At 35.9% G+C, this 14,288-nt stretch overlaps 1 protein-coding gene across 1 annotated transcript; it reads left to right on the plus strand.

The window, feature by feature from the left end:
- The first annotated feature begins 2,679 nt into the window (after positions 1–2,679).
- LOC120634757 lies at positions 2,680–6,784 on the plus strand. Its single transcript, XM_039905531.1, has 3 exons — positions 2,680–2,745; positions 2,787–3,578; positions 6,632–6,784. Exons 1-3 carry the CDS (start codon positions 2,680–2,682, stop codon positions 6,650–6,652), a joined length of 879 nt encoding a protein of 292 aa, XP_039761465.1. The 3' UTR covers positions 6,653–6,784.
- Positions 6,785–14,288: the final 7,504 nt, after the last annotated feature.

The following is a 14,288-nucleotide window of genomic DNA, read 5'->3' on the forward strand; positions in this document are numbered from 1 at the left end:
ACTAAAATACACTTAAATATATTATATACTTAAGTACGTACCTACTGTTTACCTGACCACCTGTGTAGCTTTGTGGTACCTATTTGCCGCTGAATATTAAATGCAGACCCAATATTATAACAGATATTATACGTGAAGTGTTTACTTATTTATCAAACCGCATTTACTCCCAAACATTTACCGATCCCATGTACCTACTATATGTGGGACGAATGTTTGGCCGGTTTATATATACATAACCTTTGACAAACGCTTTTGAAGCTTTCATGGACTCCTATAAATGTATCTTCGGGATCTATTAAAAGTTCAAAAGCTTCCGGACATTATCAAGCCATCATACCAGCTCACTACAGGGCAGAGGTCGAAGCGGTGGTAGCCGAGTTGGTAGGACTTTGACTTCACAAACAAATATTCAGCAATGCACCCTCTACTTATTATAGGGCGAAGCTGCTGATATTCGTAACTTGTAAGTCGACTGATAGACAGTCGACTTACAAGAAATGGTCATAAATTAGTGACATCTGCATATCGTCTGCGAAAGGTGCAGAAGTCATTTGTGTGACTGAGTATACGCTTTTATAATATGATTCCTAAGGTAATTTTGGACCTACCAATGCATAAGTTTAAAGAATGTGTTAAAACACATTTATTACAGCGAGGTTATTATACAATTGATGAATTTCTAAATGACAAGGTGTTTGGAAGCATCCGGCTCCGCTTTCATCTCTCACAAGACAGAAAAATGAATTTTGAAATGTAAAATGTAAATTGTTAATGTTGGAAAAGAGCAACTGCTGAGTATCTATAAAAAATAGAACAAGTGAAGGATCACTACTTGTCTGTATCGGCCGGGCATTGATGGGAATGATCACTGTATTCTTTTTCTACATATTTTTGAGGGTTCTTTTATTATTTTTTTTTATTTTTTTTATTTATTTTTTAATTAAGTATTTATAGTAGCGTATTTGTATGTTTATATGTTTGTATATATGTATGGAATATATTTTATATTTTTGTACATATCTTTAATATGTTATGTTTAGTATACACTATGTTTTATGTTCTTTTATGTTAATTTAGTTTTGAATCCTAATATTTAATTATGTTAGTTGTACCACCTACTTATTTCATATAACATTTTCTTGTATGCCTTTGGTTGCCTGGAAGAGATCGCTATTTAGCGATACGGCCGCCAAATTATACGTTCTACCTTATTGTGCTGTTGTATTTGTATCTCTGTAAATTTTCTCTGTGGTGTACAATAAAAGTGTATTCATTCATTCATTTAAAATATATATATATATATATATATATGTATGCTTGACTTATTTTTTTATGAATTACATCGCTCTGGCTACATTACAGTAAGTATTGGCAAGAAGGTACCGTTACTTAGAAACGAATACATAGTATGGTTTACTATAACTCTTGTTTACCATACATAATTCGTGACCTTTGACAAGCGGCCATCTATTAGATTTCACAAATTTCGTGATGTTTAGACTAATGTGACCATGTTCAATGCTTAATAATTTTTTAACTAAAATAAAAATAGCCTTATTTAATAATGCGTTAAAAACCGACTTTATAATTGCAATGACCAAATAAAGTCAAAAAATAATAAAGTAGAATCCATTCTAATTATAAATTATATATAAATTTAAAATAAGATATCCCCGAATTTTAATACAGGGTACATTATTCTGCTAGTGATGCCCATTTAAAGGAGCTGTATAAAAAAAACCACCATTTTGTAGTGGCAGCCATCTTTTATCAAAAATTGTCATAGTATTTTTTGATACCCATATTGAAAAAGTTGTGAAAATATAATGTAAACCGCCATATTGGACCGATTACCATCTCACATAGCTAAGAACCCTCCCGACTAATTCCCTTTTCAAACATAAAAAAAAACAAAAATTGATTCGGTTTATTCGTTTATTCGGGTTATTCGGAAGGTACGATGCAACCGAAGGACACACACACACAGACACACTGACACATCAAACTTAAAACACCGTGTCGTTTTGGCGTCGGGGCTTAAAAATAGCTGTTGGCAGTGACTTCGGCCGCGTTCGTTAAAATAAAAAAAAAACCGCAAGAACCCTTTTTTTTCAGGATAAAAATATCCCATGGCAGTCTGCAGTATGCATTTTATCTTTAAAATATCCTACCACGATAAGTAAAGTCGTCAAGCCATGTATTTTTATATTATGCAGGTAACGTTTACCAGCGATTTTTTTGGGATAAATATTTTCCAATGTCCATCTCCAGGATGCAAGCTACATGTGTGTCTTTCTTCAAGACCCTTCATGCCATCTTATTTGCCTGTTTCAATAAAGAAATATTCTATGCCTTTAACGTGCCGAGTGTTGACGGAGATTAGAATGCAGTTGTCACCACACCTCTTTCCACTGGTGTGGTGCGAAGTGACTAAGGGAATGTTATGGAGAACGGGTAGCAGCGTCTTTTTTTTGCTACTACTACCTGTGAGGGTGGGTTAATAATAAATATTGTATGAGGTGCATAGTTATAAGAATAAAGTCAGTACATGCCTAACGCTGGTGTATCATTGACACGTCCTTACATGGCGCAGCCGGGAAATTAAAATTAAAGTAGAAAACTCAGGAAACATGGAAAGTATATTGACGCCGCCGTCTTCGTTTTGTTTTGACAAAAATGCATCGGACGCAAATAACATTCATGACAAATGGATCAAGTGGAAAAGAAGTTATGAAATATACAGTAAAGCCTGTGAAATAAATAAAAAATCATTGGAAATACAGGTGAACATTTTATTGCACGTGGTGGGTGAGCAGTGTCGAGAAATTTTAGATCAACTGCCAGAGAAATGCACGAGTGTTGAAAACATATGGGAAAAGTTGGATGAACAATTCAAAACAAAAAGAAACGTAACGGTTGAACGTCATAGATTTTTTATTCGTGATCAACGTGACAACGAAACTATCGAGCAGTATGTGTTTGAGTTGGGAAAATTAGCTCAAAATTGTGAGTTTCGTGATTTGCACGACGAACTGATCAAAGATCGGCTGGTGTGTGGCGTTTCAAGTGCAGCCATTCGTGAACGGTTATTAAGAGAGGATGACCTGTCACTAAAAAAGGCGATGGATATTTGCCGTGCTGCCGTGGCATCCCGGACCTATTCGGAGAAGATTAAGCCTGAAAGAGAAGCTATGCATAATGTTCATCAAGTAAAACAAATGCAAAATCACATTGCACTTGTAAAGTCGAAGATATCATCGTCACGAGGACAAATAAGAAGCCAGGTACCCGACGACGCAGCGAAGTTCGAGCGATGGAGTGGAGGGCGCGGCGATCGCGCGGATTCGCGTTGCCAGCGCGCTGGTGGGCCGCGCGAGCGCCCCCTGCCGACCAGAGGCCGTGGCGCGAGCCAGTGGCGTTCGGTTGCGGGTTCGAATAATCAGTGTAGTTATTGTGGAATAGTGCATAAAAAGTTTGAGTGCCCAGCCTATGGCCAAAAGTGTGCGCGGTGTTTAAGGATGAATCATTTTGCCCGGGTTTGTGGGGTGAATTATATTGAGAACTCTGATGATAAGGTAATATATTCATTAAATAACAGTGATTGGAATCTTAGCTTAAATATTTGTGGCACGTTGATTAAATTTAAATTAGATACGGGGGCAGATGTTAATGTTTTACCGTTACATTATCTGAAAAAATTGCAAATACCACAGGATTGTTTATTAAAAACAAACACGAGATTAAATGGTTATTCTGGTGCAAGCATATGCGTCGTAGGGAAGGTATATTTAAATGTGATTTATAAAGTAAAGAATTATATGCTCGAATTTAAGATAGCTGATGTTCAGTCTGTACCGATATTAGGACGTTATGCTTGCACAGAACTAGACGTAGTGAGACGTGTCATGTCGATACAAACCGTTGATTGCAAACCGGATTTTGTAACGAATTTTAAAGATGTGTTTCAAGGAATAGGGTGCTTACCGGGTCAATATAAAATACATTTAAAGGAGGGATCTACTCCTGTGGTGCATGCACCTAGAAAATTACCGTTTGCTTTAAAGGAGGATGTGAGGAAAAAGTTAGAGGAAATGCAAACTAAGAAAATTATTGCTAAGGTTGAAGGGCCGTCGGACTGGGTTAGCAGTATTACTGTGGTTAAAAAACCTAATGGCGATCTGCGTATATGCTTAGATCCCAAGGAACTAAATATGGTTATTAAACGGGAACATTTTAGACTGCCGACTTTGGATGAAATTCTATCGAGACTATCAGGGGCTAAGTATTTTAGTACGCTAGATGCTTCTTCAGGATTTTGGAATATCTCCTTAGATGCACAGAGTAGTTTGTACTGCACATTCAACACGCCTTTTGGTAGATACAAGTTCTTGCGAATGCCTTATGGAATTTGTTCAGCGTCAGAAGTCTTTCATAAAAAAATGATAGAAAATTTTGATGACATAGAAGGAGTGTGCATGTATATCGATGACTTGCTAATTTATGGTAGAAATAAAGAAGAACATGATGAAAGGTTAAGAAGAGTGTTAGAAAGATGTAGGAAAATTAATTTAAAATTAAATGAAAAGAAATGTAAGTTTGGTTTGGAAGAAATAAAATATTTAGGACACAGGATAACAAAAGATGGCCTGTATCCTGATGACAGTCATATCACGGCGATTACAAAAATGCCGATCCCTAATGATAAAAAGGATGTGGAAAGATTTTTAGGTTTAGTTAATTACATAGGTAATTTTATTCCTAATCTATCGGATAAGGTACTTCCATTACGAGAGTTATTAAGAAAAGAAACTGATTGGCACTGGAACGAAAGGCATGAGAAATGTTTTCGGGATATTAAGCATTGTTTGACTAGTCGCCCTGTGTTACAATATTATGATGTCAATAAACCAATAGTTATATCAGTAGATGCGAGTAAGAGTGGCTTGGGTGCGTGCTTGATGCAAAATAATTTACCGGTATGTTATGCGTCCAAGGCGCTTACTAAGGCTGAACAGAGATATGCACAAATTGAGAAAGAACTGTTTGCGTGTGTGTTTGCATGCGAGAAGTTTTATGCGTACATTTATGGGAAAACTAATGTTATTATTGAAACCGATCATAAGCCACTCATAAGTATAATAAAGAAACCAATTACAGATGCTCCTGGGCGTTTACAAAGAATGTTGTTACGCTTGCAACGCTATACATTTAAGTTAGTCTACAAGCCTGGCAAGCACCTTTATATTGCCGACGCATTATCGCGCGCTTATGAACCTGCCGAGACCGTTCACTCGAGTCAAGACAGTCTTTATGACGAGGTGTATGCCGTCACGCGGGATGCGGCATCAGCGCTTACACAATATTTTGAAAACGCACAGTTTGCTGCGTTACAAAAATCCACTGAGAATGATAGTGAATTAAAACAGCTGTCAAAGTACATTAAAAAGGGTTGGCCGGTCGAAAAAAATGCTGTGTTGGATATAGTGAAACCATATTGGAAATATAAGGAGGATTTGTCGTTTGCTTATGGTCTTATTTGGAAAAATGAAAGGGTTGTGGTACCTAAATCATTACGAAAAGAAATGTTAAGTAGAGTACATATTGGTCATATGGGGTTGGAAAAAACTAAGTTAAGGGCTAGAGAAACGATATTTTGGCCAGGCATTAATAATGACATATTAAATGTAATAAATGATTGTGATGTTTGTCTCGCGCATAAGAAATTGAATCAAAAAGAAAAATTGCAGCCTCATGAAATTCCAGATAGTCCGTGGGTTAAAGTTGGCACTGACCTGTTCCAACTAAAGGGTGTCAATTATTTAATTATAGTAGATTACTATAGTAAATTTTTTGAAGTAGTGGAACTACAGTATACTGATTCTATGCATATAATAACAAGTTTAAAAAATATTTTTTGCCATTATGGAATTCCAACTGTGGTGATTTCAGATTGTGGGCCCCAATATAACTCAACTTTCTTTAAAGAGTTTGCTATGGAATGGGGATTCAAACATGTAACTTCCTCGCCTCACTATCCACAATCGAACGGACAAGTAGAACGTACTATTCAGACGGTAAAAAATATAATGATTAAAACTAAAGAAACGGGGTCTGATTACCGTTTAGCTATATTGGAATATTTAAATACACCATTATCGTTAGAGTTACCTTCGCCGGCAGAGTTACTACAGAGTAGGAAGTTAAGAAGCATTTTGCCCATATCAAAAAAATTGTTAAAGCCAAAAGTACACGAAAACATAAGACATAAATTATTAACTAGACAGGACGAACAAAAATTTTATTATGATCGGAATGCTAAAAACTTAAAAAAATTAATTGTAGGACAAAAAGTAAGGATTTATGATTTAAATATTAAAAGATGGATACCAGGTACAATAACCCGCGTTTTGAATAATAGATCGTATGAAGTTACAAATTCAAAAGGCAAAAAATTAGTTCGTAACAGGCGACATATTACGGTAGATAGGCCGGAAAGTCAAGACACGCTTCACTACGGGTTTGAGTATGACGATATAGGCTTAAATACAGATGTTAACGTAGAACCTTACCAAACTCAAAATATGCGTACAGGTACGATAGAGAATAATTATGTGTCTCGTTCTGGCAGGACAGTGAGGCCTCCGGATAGATGGGGGTTTACGTAACTACCAGTCTGGCTCGGAATAAGGAGCTTTACGGCGATAATGTGCATAATATAATAGTTAAGAAAAATATTATTATGTATGTGGTAAATTTGATATAAGTTCAATATTGAGTTTAAATTCATGGATTAAAAATAAGGTTATTGTGGTAATAAGGTTAATGTGTTTATTGATTTTGTATTTTTATACTAGAATTTTGCTGAAAAAGTATTTATGTAATGTAAATTTGTCTTTAAAATCTTTACGATTTAATTAATCTCAAATGCATTTTGTGATGAAATGATTATTTGATTGATTTGTAATTTAATTAATTTTGGAAAGAGGAAGGTGAGAGTGATTGTTAATTTTTAGTTTATTTTTAAGGGGAAAGATGTGAGGGTGGGTTAATAATAAATATTGTATGAGGTGCATAGTTATAAGAATAAAGTCAGTACATGCCTAACGCTGGTGTATCATTGACACGTCCTTACACTACCCATGCTCAATGCTTCACCAACCCGTCTGGCCAGCTTGGTGATTGTGGAAAGCCCCTCCGGTTAGGATAGGCCTTTAGTCCAGCATTGGATTGTTATAAGCTATTGGGGGGATGTGTCCATGCTTTTATAACATGATACCGAAGGTAATAATAGATCTACCTTTACCTAAGTCTAAACAATATATTAAAAGACATCGGGGTTTTTACACTATTGATGAATTCCTTAACGACAAGGCTGCTTGGAAGCAGGCTCCGCTCTCATCTCTCACAAAACAAAAATTGTAAAGATTATTAAACTATAAAATGATGTTGGAAAAGAGCAATCTGCTGAGTTTCTCGCCGGCTCTTCTAAGTGGAATCTACATTCCGAACCGGTGGTAGAGTCTACAAACAGACTTACTTGACGTTTGAAAAGGGCTTTTAAACTAGGCTTACTTGAAATAAATGAATTCTGATTTTGATTTTATTGACTATGACTTCGACTACTCGGTTATTATAGTCACCCTACCGTCAAAACTAAATGTTTACTGTTATAGTTATCAAGCACGCATACTTTACACGAGGCGATGAATGTTTACTTTCAGTTTCAACATGAATGGTGGGGGAAAAGGCTCGTACGAGAATTCTTAATTGTAATCAACTGCGTTACCAGGAGATAGCCCCTAACGAGGTACACAGACGACTTATAGCAACATTTTAATTGCCTGTGAGATGGTGATAACAAAAACAAAATCCGGCTAAGTTTGTTGTGGGCTCTTTTTAGGCCAGGGCGCGTTTGGGACCGTCTTAGCTCTACCACCCTATATAATTATGTTAACATATAATATGTATGAGCGCTCCATAAGTGAGCTTCCTGTGATACGCCTACATGAACAAACAATATATTTGAATTTAAATTTGACTTTAAGCGAGTCGTGAATTTTGGAACTCCTTACAAAAGACCTATGTCTAGCAGAAAATGTCTATGGATTATATCGAAATTGGCATTTAGCATTCCTCATAGATGTAAACTCCCTTCCCGTATGGGAGCGGGCTCATGATAATTTAAGTCGAAATTTTGCAAGGATTTCTATGCTGCATGATGGTGATGGGTAAAAGGCGTTCCATAATGTTGATTGTGTAATTTGCGGTATTATAAAGTTAAGCAAAATAGGCTTAGCTAAGTATTGCGTCAAAGAAATCGTGTTCCAACCGATTAGCACATCAGTTCCCTTTGTGAGTTAGATATGAGTAAACAAAGTACTTAGTACGGCCGATTGGCGAAGTGAGCAGCGACCCTGCTTCCTGAATCCAAGGCCGTGGGTTCGGTTACCACAACTGGAAAATGTTGCTGCTGGAAATGTGCTATGTAGCCATAAGGCCGCCTCTCTCTCTCTATCTCTTCCAGGCAACCGATAGCGTAAAACACACACATATATATATACATATATATATATATATATATATATATATATATATATGTATATATATATATATAAATATTATTTTAAAATACAGATAAACACCCAGAACCTGAAAACTTCTTCCTCTACTATATATATATATATATATATATGGCACATCATCGTTCGATTTTCGACAGGCTGACCTCAGAACTTCAATATGAAGATGGGACCTAATGATGATGGTATATATATATATATATGTAAATATATACAATAAACTTCTACACAATATTATGCTTAACGTGCTTTCTCAGGCACGGGGATGAATCTGCACCCATTTCCAGTCCGGGCTGGTGCTATGAAAGTCTTGACAGAAAAACCAACTAATATTTACTGGTCTCACCTGGGGATCAAACCTCGTGATCTGCAGTGCCATGAAATATAAAGCTATAAAAATGAACTTATACACTTGTTGTTGTAATAAAAGTAATAAAGTTTTCCCTTCGGATAATATAAAGGCAATACGTTTTACCAAAAGTACCTTTTCCCTTCTCCATTGCCTAAAATTATTCCTTTTATCATACCATAGATCGATAAAGGGTTTTGTAGGTCGTAAACCACATTTATTGGTTGGACGGATTTTGTAGCACGCTGTATATAACCTTTGGCAAAGAGATGTAACGAAAAGGCAGCACGGCTATTGGAAATTTAAGTTTTTATTAAAGAAGAGGAAAAAATGACTACTTGTGTCCAGTATTTAACTTTTGTACGACTTTTGCGCAATTATTACAGTTTTTATAAGTGTTTGTAAAAATTTTAGGAAATACAGATAATTTTATGAACAAACATAGTTTTTTTCTTCTTTAAGCATTACAAAAACGTATATATTTTCTCATTACATGGCTATGCCATTATGATTTAAAAAAATGACTACTCATATACGTTTCCTTACAAGGTTAAGAAATCCAGATTCACGAGACATACTTAGCTTGATTTTTTTTCTTTTTTCCTAGACTACTTTTTAGTAATAGTAGACCTATTTGTGACAGAGTTCATTTACTTATTTCTTCCGCCTAGGAGCATTACTATATTCTGGTCAGAAGGAGAGACTTAACTCAGGTTGAACAACAAAGGGCGGCACTGTGGTGTTTTAATCTGTTCATAGACCATGGTTTATCCATTACCATCAGTTGGGTCATCCGCATGATCAGACACTTATTGCTATTAAAAAAAACTAGCCCCTTTGTCCCATCTATCATTAATATAAATTTTAAAGATCAATGTCCTTGAACCTTCTACTCGTAATCCCTTATAATAATTGGCAATGCCAAATGAAAATGCCCTGAACGTGGATTGTTGGACATTTTCATGACATTTGTGTAATAGAGAAGGTGCTTTTGTAATGTCAAACGTAATATTTTGATTTCCTAAGCAACTCGTAACGTAATTGTTTAGGATTTGAAATGTTTTTAATGAAGGATTATGATAAAAAACGCTTTGAGCAATTAAATATTACTTGCTTCATAGGTGATGGAAAACATCGCGAGGACTCCTGCATGCCTGGGAGTATTCCTGATTGATCTCCAGGGTATTTGGCTAGTGTATTGTAGCCAAAAGTAGTGCTAGTCCAGTTTTAAAATAACACGAACAAAGTATCGTGGGTGCGATTCCCACTACTGAAAAATGTTTCTGTGATGAACATGAATGTTTTACAGTGTCTGCGTGTTTATCTGTAATTTATAATTACAAGAACAAAGCGTCTCCCGTAGGTTCAATTCCCACTACTGGAAATGGTTTCTGGGATGAACATTAATGTCTTTCAGTGTCTGGGTGTTTATCTGTATTTTATAATTACAAGAACAAAGCGTCTTCCGTGGGTTCAATTCCCACTACTGGAAATGGTTTCTGGGATGAACATTAATGTCTTTCAGTGTCTGGGTGTTTATCTGTATTTTATAATTACAAGAACAAAGCGTCTTCCGTGGGTTCAATTCCCACTACTGGAAATGGTTTCTGGGATGAACATTAATGTCTTTCAGTGTCTGGGTGTTTATCTGTATTTTATAATTACAAGAACAAAGCGTCTTCCGTGAGTTCGATTCCCACTACTGGAAAATGTTTCTGTGATGAACATGAATGTTTTTCAGTGTCTGTGTGTTTATCTGTAATTTATAATTACAAGGACAAAGCGTCTCCCGTGGGTTCGATTCCCACTACTGGAATATGTTTCTGTAGTGAACATGAATGTTTTTCAGTGTCTGGGTGTTTTTTATAAGTATTAATGATTCATAAAGTTATTCATCAGTCATCTTAGTACCTATAATACAAGCTACGCTTACTTTGGGGCTAGATAGCGATGTTTGTATTGTCGTAGTATATTTATTTATTTATATTATGAACCGAAACCGAAACCGAAAACTGAAAGTCATGGGACCTAATTCTTAGACTCTAAACTAATGCATGAGAAATCAAAAAAAAATCAGCGGTGATAGTGGGTAAGGCTTCGGCTATCGTTTTGAGGGGGTCCGAGTTCTTTTCGGTTCGGATCTCTAACTTTTCGAGTATTGTGCGTTTTTGATTGAAGCTGTTAAACATCACATGCTTTAACGGTGAAGGAAAACATCGTGGAAAACACCGTGAGGACATCTGCATGTCTGAGAATTTTCCATAATGTTAAAGGATGTGGCAAGTCCACTACTGGTCCAGCGTGGTGGGCCGGTAATGTGTTGAAACTTGTTAGTGAAAATAGAAGAAAGAAAGAAAATCTTATTACATTTCATAGTTTTAGATATAAAATAACGTGAAATAACGATGAAAAAGGTTGGCTTAAATTATTGTTCTCTGGTAGTTTTCAGTGGCAATATGAGATGGTGATAAAAAAAGATGTCTGTAGTTGGTTTCTGCTTAGATCACAGCGCGTCCAACCTGTTATGTTTTATTTTAACGAATATGGTTATCACTGTCATCTCTCTACGATGGTATGAACAAAGGACAGAAGTGCTTGTTTTCTATAGGCCTTTTTATAATAATGGGTACTTTACACCCTACACTTCCTTATAGTCCCCTATTTGCAGGTATAAACTAATATATCTTACGCGTTTCGGTATTTGATATAATCCCGCGCGAACTTTGCCGAGCAGAAAAGTCACTATGTCTGACTTAAGGATGCAAAATTTTGTCGGTTCTAATTAAAATTGACGGCTGATTTGCGCAATAGGTAGCGACCCTGTTTTCTGAGTCCACGGTTGTCCAACAAATGGATTTTTTTTTTAATAATTTTTTTTAGTGTTTTTTACCGACACTTGGAGGAATTATCAATTTTATAAATTTAAAATGCATATAAAAAATTTCGGAACCGACAGGATTTGAACCTGCGACTCACTGGCAATCGCGGACTGAGCGCTTTTATCCAATTAAGCTACGGCTCTCCTACCGTCGATGCTGAAATTAGTATATGCCTTCCACATCAGTCTTATAGAGATCGGAGCGTCATCTTGTAGGAAACGTTGCAGTTTCGATCTATTTTTTCAAAGGTCCTTATTACAATGAGACACGTTTGAAACAAGAGATTATGATGGAGATGAAGTATTTACGTATATCTATATATATAAAAAAGAAAGTGTGTTCATACCCAATGTTCCGTATAGGCTCCGAAACGGCTGGATCGATTTCAATGAAACTTTCAGGGAATCTCCCGGATTGACCTGGCGAGTAATCCTGTAAAGTTTGGTGACGATTGGAGCACTCCTATTTTTAAACTTTTAAACTGTCAAATACAGCTTTTATCTACTATGATGATATTCTATTGTTGGGTGTACATGGGTGTAGCTAATGATCTTCAGCCGCTCGAGAAGAGCATAGAAGAGAATGAATACGGAGGGAAATAAATGATTTAATATATTATGAGACTTAAATTAAAAATTTAATGATGTAAGTTTATTGTTTAAATAAAATAAAGCAAAATCTAGCCCGGCGAAGCGGGCTGGGTACGCTATTTATTTATAAAAATATACATCAGTCATCTTACCAACAGCTTATAAGACTCTTTTTTCCATAATTATATTCCTAAAAGTGCCAATTTTGACATGAAAAATGTCCGTTTCACAATATTTGTTGTAAAAAGCATTGCACGCACGAGATTAAAAGTTATTTGACGAATACCTTGTCTTCCAGCCCACGCAAAGAGAGGTTTTCGTCTCGCATTTAACCAGCGACATGCAAAATCGATATTACTTAGAAGAAGTGGGGAGTCAACAAAATTATTTAAAATTCTAAATTCATTTATTTCAAGTAGGCCTAATTTATAAGCACTAAAAGTGCTAGTCAGTCTGTTTGTAATGACTCTAGAACCGATTCGGAACGCAGATTCCACTGAGAAGAGCCGGCAAGAAACTCAGCAGATTCCTCTTTTATAACATTATTTTATATAGCAACATTTGATCTCTTAAATTAATTTAAAACAAAGGTTTCATAACAGATCTACTGATTGAAAAACAACAATCTGTTCACATTTCCATAAATCGCTAAGGGCTTAGTTGTAACAAATGATATGGGCTTACAATTTAATCCTGCTTCAACCGCATGGATTGTTGAGACAGGTTTTGTAGCACCCTGCATTTATTGTGTCCCCGTTACTAACCGACCTCAATGATTTTATATTGAGTACAGAATGAATGACGGCCGATTGGCGCAGTGCGCAGTTACCCTGACCCCTGATTCTAAGGCCGTGGTTTCGATTCCCACATTTTATGAAAATTAAGCTTAATTTGCTATACTCCGCACAATTTATAATTTCTTCAATTCGTATACTCCACACCAAACAGATCCTCGGAAATGTACGAGTATACGGATTGAAGAAATTATAATTACACCATACAGATTCTCCTGCTGTTCGCGGAGTATAGCAAATTAAGCTTAATTTTCATAATATATTATGGATTTCTTTCCAATCTGCTTCTATCCAATATTGATTCCCACAACTGGAGAATGTTTGCGTGAACATGAATGTTTTCAGTGTCTGGGTGTTTATCTGTATATTATAAGTATTTAAATGTATATTATTTTCTAAATATTTATCAGTTAAATTTGTACCAATAACACAACCTAAGTTAACTATGGATATAGATGGCGATGTGTGTATTTTCTTAATATATCTTTATTTTTAAAATTAACGAATGAAAGAATGAAATGAATTTAGAAATTTTAAAATTTTAAAAACTTAAAATAAAAAAATGTAAATCACCATTTTCTGGTGGCGGCCATCTTGGTTTTGAAATTTGTTTTAGTATTTTACTAGTCTAGCCCTTACGTTTGATACCAATGCTGAGGGAGTTGTGAAAAATATATAATCGGCCATTTTGTGGTCCGGATTCGATACCTATCTGTCAGAATTTGAGATTCAAAAGTTCAGAATTTTCACTTGCCTGGTCTGGTATTGGCCTTCAACCGTGGCTAGTTACCACCCTAAAAACAAAGACGCTGATAAGTGCGTTCCGGTACGATGTCGCGAAGAAACCGATTAGGGGTTGGCTTTAATAACTGCCATACCACAAACCGGATAGCCCTCTACCATCTTACACTGATGATTGAATCATAACTAACCTCCAGTTGAGTTGACTGCAAGTCAAAGGCTATACTGTAGACTCAAACTCATACAATATTCGTCATCATCATCATACCAGTGGCCGTAGTCCACCACGCTGGCTCAGTGCGGATTGGTGGACTCCACACACCTTTGACAACATTATTAAGGTTATCTACCTT

Source organism: Pararge aegeria, chromosome 25 (genome assembly GCF_905163445.1).
Source record: "Pararge aegeria chromosome 25, ilParAegt1.1, whole genome shotgun sequence".
In the NCBI taxonomy this organism is placed as follows: Eukaryota; Metazoa; Arthropoda; class Insecta; order Lepidoptera; family Nymphalidae; genus Pararge; species Pararge aegeria.

Coding starts and splice junctions, on each gene's coding strand:
- LOC120634757 (XM_039905531.1), top strand. CDS start 2,680: ATGCATCGGACGCAAATAACATTCATGACAAATGGATCAAGTGGAAAA. Junction 2,746..2,786: donor AAGAAGTTATGAAATATACA/GTAAAGCCTGTG, acceptor TTGGAAATACAG/GTGAACATTTTATTGCACGT. Junction 3,579..6,631: donor TTGAGAACTCTGATGATAAG/GTAATATATTCA, acceptor TCGTTCTGGCAG/GACAGTGAGGCCTCCGGATA.